General features: G+C 43.4%; 1 protein-coding gene across 1 annotated transcript in view; it reads right to left on the reverse strand.

Annotated features, from left to right (window-relative positions):
• Positions 1-12,635, reverse strand: part of STK32C (serine/threonine kinase 32C) — a 172,887-nt gene that overhangs the window by 5,761 nt on the left and 154,491 nt on the right. The window contains exons 6-10 of the mRNA XM_081189509.1: positions 9,855-9,944; positions 7,437-7,540; positions 7,188-7,304; positions 1,962-2,087; positions 1,655-1,786 (exon numbers count right to left, since the gene is read on the reverse strand). Coding sequence (XP_081045635.1) covers positions 1,655-1,786; positions 1,962-2,087; positions 7,188-7,304; positions 7,437-7,540; positions 9,855-9,944 — 569 coding nt within the window. The remainder of the gene's footprint in view (positions 1-1,654; positions 1,787-1,961; positions 2,088-7,187; positions 7,305-7,436; positions 7,541-9,854; positions 9,945-12,635) is intronic.

A 12,635-nucleotide genomic window follows, 5' to 3' on the forward strand; every position in this document is an offset into this window, starting at 1 on the left:
TCAGGATGAAAACAGAAATTGTGCTCTGGCAGCGCAGCAGCAGCAGCAGGAGGCCCCATTAGCTAAAGTGGTGCTTCAGGTTAAGAACAGTTTCAGGTTAAGAACGGACCTCCAGAACGAATTAAGTACTTAACCCGAGGTACCACTGTATTTCCTTGACATCTGATGGGAGGGCATTCCACAGGGAGGGTGCCATTACCAAGAAGGGAGGGAACCACCAGAAGGCCCTCAGAGCTGGACCTCAGTGTTCGGGCTGAATGATGGGGGTGGAGATGCTTCTTCAAGTATACTGGGCCAAGGCCATTTAGGACTTTAAAGGTCAGCACCAACACTTTGAATTGTGCTTGGAAATGTATTGGGAGCCAATGTAGGTCTTTCAAGACCGGTGTTATGTAGTCTCGGCGGCCGCTCCCAGTCACCAGTCTAGCTGCCACATTCTGGATTAGTTGTAGTTTCCTGGTCACCTTCAAAGGTAGCCCCACATACAGCGCATTGCAGTAGTCCAGTAGCAAAGCCACTGGTACCACATATCGCCTAATGGAAGGCAAGTTCTCTGCCATTGCATTCACATGATTGCCTAATATGGTGGAGCAGAAGTGAGGAGCCTCAGACCCTCCAGGTCTCCTTATTCAGCCCTTGGGACTTGTCCTAGCTCCCCACCCCCAGGCCAAACTTTCCTGTCTGGTTCTCCTCAACACCCTCATCCAAGTGGTAATACATAGCTCTGGCTTTTGAACTGTGATCGTAACCCTTGTTTGCCTAGATGCAGAGGAGCGTATGTAGAATCCTCTGACTTTTGCATGGCTGGAATGTAGCCTACTGTACACACCCACTGAGTCACACCCATTGCTCCGCCTACTTTTCACCTCTGGCCCCACCCACTACCATATGTCTGTGGGATGTTGCCCTGGGACAGCCCCTCGGGCTGGTAAAGGTTCCCCCTAGAGGAATTACTGCATTTTTCGCTCTATAGGACACACCCAACCATAGGATGCACCTTGTTATAGAGGGGGAGAACAAGAAAAAAAAAGTCTCCCCCTCTCTGCTCAGCGCCCCTTCAGCGAAGTGGTAGAAGAAACGGAGCCCCTTCCATTTCCCCTCCTGCTTCACTGAAGGGGCGTTGCACAGCTCTCCCTCTCTGCTGAAGCCAGGAGAGTCTTGCTTTCCTGGCTTCAGTGAAAGGAACCTGAAGCCTTTGGAGCGCAGTGCGAGGTCCCGCTGTGCTCCAAAGGCTTCAGGCGGCTATCCCTGAAGCCTGGAGAGTGAGAGGGGTCAGTGCGCACCGACGCCTCTCGCTCTCCAGGCTTCAGTGAAAGCAACACATAGCCTCCGGAGAACGGAGGGAGCGCTCCCTGTGATTTGGAGGCTTCGCGTTGCTTTCGCTGAAGCCAAGGAGCCTGCATTCACTCCATAGGAGGCACAAACATTTCCCCTTAATTTTTGGAGGGGGAAAAGTGCATCCTATAGAGTGACAAATACGGTAAATAAGAGAATGGTAGAATGCAAATGCCCTTTATTCTCACATAGCTGAAAGCAAAAACAGCACTGCCACCCTCTAGCAGAGACCAGTCTCTCATTCTTTGCAAAGTAACAGGCCCCACAGTAACTCAGCACTCCATCAGTTTTGGGGGGGAAATTGTAAGGGGACACATACCGATTGTGAGCTATCCTTGCTATTATCCCTGGATTTATTCTTTGCAAGCCTCTTTTTCTTCTTGTGCAGCGGCCTCGACTCCAGGATCATCTCCTCCAGCTCAAAGGTGGGGTCACAATGCAGACGGCCTTTCTGTTAGAAGCAGACCGGGATATTGTCTCAAAGCCATGTGATTGGCAAGCAAGGTAATTTGAGCGGCATGCCAAATTTGTTTGCAGAACAGAAAATCCCTGGCGTTCTCTTTCCCCCGCTTCACAATACATAGGGATCAGGGACAGAAACAAACATACTCATCTCTTCGACTTACGTTAGGCACAAATCCTGCCTCCACTTTCTTTTCGCAGATTTCGTCCCAGTCCACGTTAGATAAGTAGGAAGAAGTCTGGATGCTAGCTAAGCTAGAAAACCGGTGCTCAGGGTTCACTGTCAGAAGCTGAAATAGCAAATGTTGAGTGATGAGGCAAAGCTTGATTTTGATAGAACAGTAAAATCTGCCTTGATCTGGGCCAATTCCTAATACTACCTCTCTTACATGGCTATTACATCTGCGTGAGTCTCACTAGAGCTGTTCAAGGGGGTGGGGACACAAAATCTAGTTTCCTGTTCATATTAATTCTAAAAATTTCATTCATTTTGTCTCCCATTTATTTGAATTGTGCCTTTTCCTTAGTTCATTCATTTCCCCATTTATTTCAGTGGAAGATCCAGCTAGTCTTCTGCTGCCTATAACCCTGGCAGTTTCCGTGTTTCCATTGGCCAATATTCTACTAATCCTGCACTGGTGGGATCAGCCACAGATCAGAGAGGACAAATGGCCCTTTTGTTATTGGTAGCATAAATACTAATCATGAGATGTACCGATCATGTAGGTGAAGACGAAGAAGAAAAAGAAAAAGAAGAAGAAGAAGAAGAAGAAGAAGAAGAAGAAGAAGAAGAAGAAGAAGAAGAAGCAAAGCAATGCCACCTTCTTCACTGAACATAAGCATATGTTCACAGATAACTCATCTTTATGCTAATCATCTCTTTATGAACCTGTTCAATGTTCAGCAGTGCATACCCTATTCATTTATTTTCAAAATGTAGACCCAGAACCCCTAGCAAAAAACCCTATACAATATTAATAATGGCTGGCAAACATAAAGAAAAATGTTACACAAGACACAAGTAACATTCAAAACCAATTAACAAAATTTGCACCATGGAAACATTATAATCACAGATAGCTGCGGACAATCCCCCACAAAAGCTAAGAAATTAAGTAGATCTAGTCACCATTTTTTTAAGTCAGCAAAATCAGTGCTCAACTTGTGATATGGCAAATACCTTTCTTAATAAAAAGGACTTGACCACACTGCAGACGAGGCTGGCCCTGCCATTAGGTACCATCCTTCTAATCACAGTGGTCTGGTTCACACATTAAGCTAAACCATGGCTTATTAAACTGTGACTTAGTGTCATGTGTGAACCCAGTGCAGCAGCTTAACCATGGTTAACTGTGGTTAAACATAGATCATTAAGGTAGTTGGTTTCTCAGCCTTGGTTAGCACTAATGATGGCTTAGTGTTGTGTGCAAACCCTGACCTTCCCCTTAACGATGGTTAAAGAGCCATCACTGCCCAAAAACTACAGAGCTATGAGCAAACTGTGGCTCTTCCTGGATTGTGTTTCCTTTAATGGAGGAAGGAGGACATAATAAACCAATATTTAAGTGATCATCTTTCAAACACTTCAACATTAACTATGGTTTATAAACGATAGTTAACATTAACTATGGGTTGCACGTGGGACCCCTGTATGTGGAGCAAGTACTCTACTTTTAAGGGAAAAACTACACCTTAGTGCTAAATGCACCAATGGGAATTTTTTTCTAAGCTGGGGACGGGCAATTGTTTTTCTGCATAGAAGCTGAGGAAAGAAGGGCTAAGCCTCCTGTCCCCATGTGCCACAGTCATGATGAAAATAGGGACCTCCTGTTCCTATGATTAGTTGAGCATGCCTCCCCCACCCCACTTCTCCATGCTACACATGTAGTGTAATAGGTAGTTTGGTTCCTCCCACGTTTTGTGAGTTCTGATAAAGCACTGAAGCCAGACTTGAGGCTCACTGTATGGATCAAGCCAGTTTGGCAGAATTTGTATCTTCCAGCCATTTAACCCAACTCAGAAGTGTGGCACATGCCCCTCTCGGGTGGAGCCAGAGTGACTTTGGCAAGCAGGAAAGCAGCTGTCTGATTGCTTGATCGCTGCCAGTTAGCAACTCAACCAACAGTTTCCATACCACCATTCTATAGCAGGGGTAGGCAACCTAAGGCCCGGGGGCTGGATGCCTTCTCAATCCAGCCCACGGAAGGTCCAGGAATCAGCGTGATTTTGTAGCCTTATTGGAGTTCACCGATTGGGTTTGCGTTGCTCTGGGACAGGAGGAAGGAAGTCAAATGACACCGGGGTTGGTTCAAAGAAAGAGTTTATTCTGCTCTCCAGATAGCAGAAGGCACTTGCGTGGTGAGTCCACAGCAAGTCCAAAGAAATGAGAAGTTTCATGCAGTATATATATCCTCCAGGCACCCTCTCCCTCTTTCCCTAGGAACCCAACCTTGTCAGCCTATGTACGCAGGTTGACATCACATATGTTCCTGCTCTGGTATTCTCAACCATAAAAGGATCTTCCTTCCTGTACTTCCTCTTCCTACTCTTATCTTGGAGGAAGAGGTCATCATCTCCGAGAATGCACTCTGGCTTTGTTCCCGGACTTAGGTCTGTGAGTCAGGGTTGTGGTAAGATAAGACCTAGAGTGTCATCTCTGTTCCACTTTAGAGTGGACAAGGCCAGCCTAATCGTCACAGACTGATAAAGGAGAGAGCCTTGTTTATGCAGCTGTGTTCTTGTTATGCATTTGCTCAACAGCTCAAGTTAAAGCATTTTAGAAATGCTAAGAAGAAAGGGGGGGTGAGTCAGTTTTAAACTGACTGCTCAGAAACCCATTCCTTCAATTTTACATGAGTAGACTGTGTCCTTTTATTTAAAATTCATCTTTGGGTTATTTGTGGGACATAGGAATTCGTTCATTATTATTTTTTCCAAAATATAGTCCGGCTCCCCACAAGGTCTGAGGCACAGTGGACTGGCCCATGGCTGAAAAAGGTTGCCGACCCCTGTTCTATAGCTTCACCACAAAGGGAATCTCAATATGCCCTTTAAAGTTAAAGGAATGGTAGTTAACACTAATTATGATTATACGCTGGCCAGATCCTTTGCAAAAGCATGTAGAAAACTGCTTTATATTGTGTGCTTACATAATTTGTTCAATGTTATTTTCTGCTATGGCTATATTCATTTTTTTCTAGATGATGTTTGTTTTTAAGACTGGGCTGTGTTCCTACACAAATCCAGCAGAGGGCATCTGTGCTCTTGTTGAGCAAGTTTCAATAGAATTGTTTCATAATGGAACTCCACTTAAAAATCAAACTTTAATTATGTATATTGTCCACGTTCCATTGGCTTACACTGGAGATGCTCAATTGCTATTACTGTTGGGTTTATGCATTTTTATATATATTTTTAACAGGATGCTGAAATCTAGCTTTTAAAAACTATCCAACATTTATAAACACAGAATGACAAGTTTCCTCTCTCACAGAAATAGGAAAACGTTATCTAATGAGGCACATATTACTTGGTAACTGTTACTGAAAAATGTACATGAGTTTCTTTATCTGAGTGCAAGGGGCTATACAGAAAAGCCACTGGAAGCCTGCATTGCTCTCCTCCACATTGCCTCTAAGATATTACAGGTGGAGCCGGCAACAGAATGCTGCAGCGTATCCTTATCTCCTAACAACAGGACTTGTGCTCAAGGTTCCAGCCAGCCAGCCTGCCAGCTGTACTACAGGACATTCCATTCCATCCTAATCCCAGGTTTTTTCATTCTTCTTTTCCAAATGACACTTGACAGCCCATGGCTACTGAGCATGCCCAGTTCTCCTTTGAGGGGTTTTGTTTCTGAAGTTTGTCTAGACTTGTGAAACTCTTGGGGTTTCCCCGAGCACATTCCCTCTTCTTTCCCATCGCCACCCCCCTTTTGTAGCTCCAATGCTGTCAGCACTCAGCACCTGAATTCACTATTAGAGAGTGATAATTCTGACAAACTACTAGGCTTCCAAACACCCGCACTCTACCCCGAACTTACAAGAAGTTGCAATAATTGGCTACTGTTTTCCATAATTATCATGCTAATGCTGAATTCTGTACACACCCAGATATTCATATCAGTTATCTCCTTCATTTCAGTTGATGAACCTGATCTATAACCTGGGAGCAGTTCCTTCAGGGAAAGGATGGGGACAGGCCTTGCAGGTAAGGGCATTCTGGATGTACATCAGAACTTGTTCACATGTAAACAATTGCTCTGTTAAGTAATAATAATAACCACAGCTTCTTACTAACACTTATTAGGGCTGTGCAATGGCCCAAAGCCCAAAGCCAAGTCAAGCTTCTTTGGAGCTGTTTGGGGGGGGGGGCAGGGTGCCAAGCAGGAAGGAGAGCCAGGCATGGAAGAGAAGCTTTAAAAAATAAGGGACCAACTGGGCGGTTGCATTATTCCTTCCCCCGAAGCAGCACCATGCAGGATTGGATCCGCTTGCTGTTAAGTGGGAGGATCCAATCCTGTGCAATGCTGGTGTACACCCTCCTTCTAACTGTATTTTTAAACCCTATTTTAACCATATGTTGAAGTAGCATTTTAAAAAAAACCCTGTAAAATCCCTTAGCTCTGCCCCCAAATTGCTTTGGGGTGGATTTGGGGCAGGGTGGGTGGCATACAGGGCAAACCAGTCTGATCCAGGGCCCACATAACGGGGCCGCAGTGTAGATCTTGTGTGGGGGATGTCCGTGCACAGTCCTAATGTTTATGAGTGAAAAAATATAACCTAATAATTGTTGGCTGGTAATATTTAAGCCTTGCAAAGAGCACAGCTGTAAATGAATTCGAGTCACACCAGAAAGGAGATCAGGAGCTGGAGGATCACCTCACTTGTCTATTTCATAGGCGTTTCCTTAGCGTGCTAATTCCACGAATCTCAACGATGGCACCCAGTCTAGAGCAGCCTTTGCCAACCTGGTGCTCTCCAGATGGTGCCCCTGAGACTGATGGGAGTTGTAGTCAAAAACATCTAAAGGGCACTAGGTTAGTGAAAGTTTACAGCATCCACTAGGTTGGACGTTGCTATGGTTCTTCTCTAGAGGGAGTGGCACATAGTCTGGACTGAGAAGCCTCTGAGCAAAAGGGCACTGCGAATATTGTTCCAAGCAGAGTAGCTCTGCATTCAAATCCCAGAGATGCATAGCTTGCTTCCTGGCATTGCACTGGAAACAATGCACAGGGTGCCATCTGTCTGGAGACCAAGCAATCACAGATACACGCGTGCAGCAACATGCAGGCAAGTCAGCATGAGCACGTCTATTTGGATCAAGGCCCTTATTATTTGCATTGTGCTAATAAATAATTGCAACCCTTCCCAGATAGATAAGTTATTTACCTTTCTTAATAAGGCGACCGTGTCCTTTGACCACCCTGTTACGTACTGGACACTCACGGTGCTGAACAACTGAACTAAGGATTCCACGGGGCTGTTAGAGTGGATGTCATAAGGCCTCTGAGAAAAAGAAGGAAAAAAGATATTGAAAAACCGGGGGTGGGTGGGTGGAACCCCAGGCTTACTTCTGAGGAACACAAAGCACTGAAATAATGCCAAACAATCTTTTTTAAACACGAAAGAACAGGATACCCATCCACGGAGGAGCTCGTATGCCATCACTCCAAGGGACCACCAGTCAACTTCGAAGGAGTAACCAGTTCCACCATTCAGAAAGGAATGAAAGATCTCTGGAGCTGAAAAGATAAAGAAGGGGGGGCACTACTGAATGCCTCCATCTGTTTTGGCTTTGGTCAGTAGCAGGCAGTGGAGCAGAGCAGAATGGGGTGGCATTGCTCATCCGGCTTCCCAATGCAGGGATCACTGACGGTAACCAAAAGGGAGAGGGGAGAGGCAGGAGAGAGGCTGGGGCAGGAGCAGCAGTCGGGGTATTTGATTGTCTCTGCTGCTGCACCCACAATGCGCCAACCTCCCTGCGGCTTGGCCTCTTCCCTTATTGGTTACCGGCTATGACCTTCATGTTGGGAATCCAGATGAGAAATACCACCCCACTGGTTGCTACTGGTTTCTATGAAACTGGCTGTAAACTAACAGCGCATTCCTGTAAATGTCTATTCAGAAGTACACTCCGCTCATTTCAGTGGAATTTACTGCCAGGTTTAGTGGGTACAGGACTGCAGTCCTATTGAAACAAGAATAAGATACATAGCTCTGAAAAGGTTTTTCCTCAAGGTTATGGAACACCGGTATGAAATTCACGGCATGTAGTGCCTTGAAAGAGAACATTATGAAAATGGTATACCGGTGGTACATGACTCCAGTCAAGTTGGCTAAAATATATCATCTTTCTGATAATAAGTGTTGGAAATGCAAGGAGGCAGAAGGGACATTCTTTCACCTCTGGTGGACCTGCCCGAAAGTAAAGGCCTTCTGGGAAATCATACATAATGAGCTGAAAAAGGTATTTAGATATACCTTCTCTAAGAAACCAGAGGCCTTTCTCTTGGGCATGGTGGACCGGAAGGTGCCAAAGAAGGACAGAACCTTGTTTATGTATGCAACCACAGCAGCTAGGATTCTCATCGCTAAGTTCTGGAAAACACCAGATTTACCCACACTGGAGGACTGGCAGACGCAGTTGATGGACTACATGGAGTTGGCAGAAATGACTGGCAGAATCCGAGATCTGAGCGAAGAAACTATGGAGGAGGACTGGAAAAAATTTAAGGACTATTTGCAAAAATATTATAAGTTGTTTGAATGTTAAGATAGCGCACGATTAAGAAATGTTATGTTTCCGCAAGTTATTTTAAGAAATGATAAAGTAAGTATTGATAGAAAAAACGAGAAATATTTGAAACAAATTATTATGTTTATTAAGAATGTCAAAACTAAATTACAATTTTTTGAAATTGGTAACATAATACATTTAAAGGTATAACAAGATGGGAAATAAGATAACAAATTGCTGAACTGGCTAGAACAATGAATGCAATGCTGAGAGGATGCGAGGAGGTCCAAAAGTGAATTGCTGAAAGATGTTAAGGAAAGTTTCATAACATTTTTTCTTGTTTTTATTTTTCCTTATATATATATATAAAAAATGTTTCTTGTATGTTGCCATGTAAACAAATTTGTAAATCTATGAAAAGAAACGCAATAAAAAATCTTTATAAAAAAAATGAAAAGGTTTTTCCTCAAAGGCTTGGGGAGGGGATAGGTTGTTTTCAAGCTCAAATCAAGCTGCTCATTTTGACCTTTAAAGTTTGGCTTAGGACCTAGGGACGTCAAGGACTCTTTTCTTCCATATGTACTTGCCCCCATGCTCCAGTCATCAATGGAAGCCATACTCAAGATCCGTAGTTACCAGAAGCAGGACATTCTCTACAGTCACACCCAATGGACTAATTTGTGCAAAAGTGTGAGATCCCAGAGAGGAGCTTGAAGCTGCTTTTCTCCTTAACTTGCGTGCCATGCTGAGCTAAGCCAAGCTTTGGTTTAGTGTGTCCTCTGAACCATGAGTTGCAACCAAGAATAAACCTTAACTGCAAGCCCGGGTTTGGCTGTCACACTTAAGCCAAACCTTGGTTTAGAAGCTGCTCCGAGCTAAAAGGACAGGAAGGAACAAAGTGGTTGGGAGTGCATGTCCTATAGACTGGAATACTGTGACGTACAAACCAGATCACTCCATGAGACGCTCTGTCAAATGAGATCCAGGAGCGTTTCTGTTTACAGAGGCAGCTAAAACTTTGCTATTTACTCAAGTGTTTGACTGAGTCCTCTTCTTTTTTCCCCAGTCCTGTTATTTAAAGTGCTGTTTTTAATTGTGTCTGAAGGGATTTTTTGCTCAATGTTTTTGGGTTTTGTATATTTGCTGGTTGTTCAGGGGGAAAGTGTTTTGCCTGAGTTTCCGCACCATTAATAAAAGATCTTGAGGTGGTCAGTTCCAACTGGCACAGGGGGAAAGCTACATAGGGAATCCTAACAGTTTTATGCAGGAAGAATATGATAAAATATGTTATTATTTAAAACTGGCAAGGTTTGGCTTACCCATATACGGCTTAGTCCCAGCTAACGCGGTTGCTCTTTCACCATCACGGATGATTGTTGCAATATTAAAATCTGTTAGGTGTGCATGGCCTTAAAAGGAAGAAAACCAGCACATATTTTTAGAATGAAAACCCAAAGTGTCCAAGTTGTCCAGAAAGAAACTACTTCAGAGGACAACATTAATGCATGTAGTCACACCATCCCCAAATATTTTCTGTAGCTGGCTGGCAAGCAATATTAGCTCTTATTAAGATAAATAAAGCTGCTGTATAAGAATTATGTCTGGCTATTAGGCATTATGCACAGAATCTGGTGACTGCTGTAGAATTCAGCATGCTAAAAAAACTCAGTTTTCATTTTAAAACACAAGTTTCTAGTCCTTGTGAATTCAGAAAAAAGTGTGGGCACATATTGATGACATCTGGCAAATCCACCATTGAAGGAAGATTGCACAGGCTTTCTAGTGGTTTGGAATGAGGCTTCATTACACCAATAAGCCACTCTTCTACAATTTCCCCAGTGTTCTCTGTTTTCCATTTGCCTCATCCTGGTAAAAAAAATTCTAGAATCATAAAAAATCTGGATTTTAGAAGCAGAATAGAACTTAATCCAAAACATGGTTGCTTAGGCATATTGATTTCAGTCGGTTTAAGTAACCTTACTCTGTGCTCCCATGTGGTTTATGTTATGCAAATAAAACAGGTATATACAAACACCCTCCATCTTTATTATGCATACATATCAAATATTCGAATTTTCTTAGCGGAAGCTTGCAGATAATGACAGCAAATTAGGACTCGGGAATAAGGATCCACAAAAATTGCCTAGATTTGGAATTATTTTTCATTATCTTATGAATTCAACCTGTACATCAATACATTTTAAAAAGGGAGGGATGCTCCATCAAGACTTTCTAGAATTTGTTTTAAAAATTCCAGATAAACATATATCAGAGGAAGAATAATACCATCTTATGTAAATCTAGAATTGTGAAGCACCTCTGCATATTGCACTGTGAACTAATCGTGGTAATTTTAGTATAGAAGTTGTTATTCTGATCCATTGAGATTTTTTTTACAATGGGTCAAGATGACAACTTGGTATTTTGGCCAACTTATGGTATGTAATTTAGAAATTACGTCAATATGCTCTGCAACAGGCATCACTTTCATTTAACTCTTTTCCTTGGCATCACTAGCAAAAGGACATGCTGTTCCCAGGATTCTCCTTAGAACAAGAGTAGGAAAAAACCAGCTTGCTTGAACCTCTTCTCTGTTGATAAACTAACGCATAAGCTACAGCACTTTAAATGCATGTAGGCTTATGCATGTTTACATGTAGGATAAAAGCTTTTAAGAAGACTGGGGTCACAGTAGGCCACACCTTTGCCACTTCTCTTTCTTGGCTTGTGAAAAGCTACTGGATATGGGAATGTGCTGTTGCCTGAGTGAAAAAGAGCTGAAGACACCACCAGGGGGACACATGAAGAAATCATCCAGCCGTCGATTGCAAACCATTAGAATCACACATTGCATGAATTCATTCAAGTGCCATCAAATCAAAGCTCACGCTGAAAAGGATGAAATGTGCCACCCTCTCTATTTGGTTCTTGAGGGAGTTTCATTACAGGGAAAAGATGACTCAGACTAAATATAACGGAGCCGGTGTTTTTAAATGTGGTTCTACCAAAGTCATGTAAAGCTGGGTCTGGGAATGGCATTTAAAGCTCCCAAAGGCAGGAGGAGTTGGACTCTCCTCCCCACTGTCTTCGCACCCATTTAGCACATTAGATTTCACAGAGGGACACAAACACTGCAGCACTCCTGGTTGGGAAAGTACAGCTTTTAACGGTAGAGGTCTGCCATCATCCCTTGTAGTTGGAGCCCAAGATACGTCCTGTAGTCTGCATAGTTCCATGGCAGATAGGGATGGGTGAATCTTGAAGTTTCAGTTCTCATTTTTCCCATCTTAAATTTGGTTCTCTGCATTTAGGCAGCAATTTGCATTTTTAAAAATAATAATAATGAAAAATCATCAACGTTTTACTCTGAATTTTTCCTAGTAAACACATCTTTGAATGCAGTTTTGGCTAACATACTCACTTTTGCAAGCAATTTCCCCTAATACAAAACACTCCTGTATTTTATTTTCTGTTTTTCCACCTAAGTCTCCTTCTCCGAGCCCTTAGAGACAAGGGGAAGGGAACCTGAATACAGTAAGACTTGCAGGCTCCTGTGAATCTGTTGCAGCTTCTGTCCCTACCTCTTCTTCAGCTGACTGTCCTACATCTTCAGTGTTTTCTACCTCTTCTTCCTCTCACCCACGGAAGCCTGTTGCTTGCTTCAGCATCTAACCATTCTGCCCCCAGCTTCATCCTCTGATCTGTCTTCCGTGACCCACCACCACTCCCCTGGCTCAAAGCCTTCCTCTTCTCCTGCTGAAGCCTCTCATAATCTCTCATCCAACCAGTTCCTGAAAGGCCAACATCCCAAACCTTACATATGGATGGCAGAACTACAGGAAAGCAACCTGCATGTGGTGATATGTTTACGCTCTGAATAACTCCTGCTCTAAAGCTGTGTTGCATTCATAGGATCGTTGATAAAGACACAGAGCCCCACATGAGGATGAGCACCAATACTCGTAAATGCTAAAGTGGAAGTGGAAGCCTCTGTTCCGATGAAGCTCCATGTGGGTGTCACAGGAAGATGCCTTCCTATCATCTACACAATTCAGAAAAGAGTATTCCGTAACCACACTGACTGGATGTGACTCTTGAAA

This window comes from Podarcis bocagei (assembly GCF_964188305.1).
Source record: "Podarcis bocagei genome assembly, chromosome: 4".
Lineage (NCBI taxonomy): Eukaryota > Metazoa > Chordata > Lepidosauria > Squamata > Lacertidae > Podarcis > Podarcis bocagei.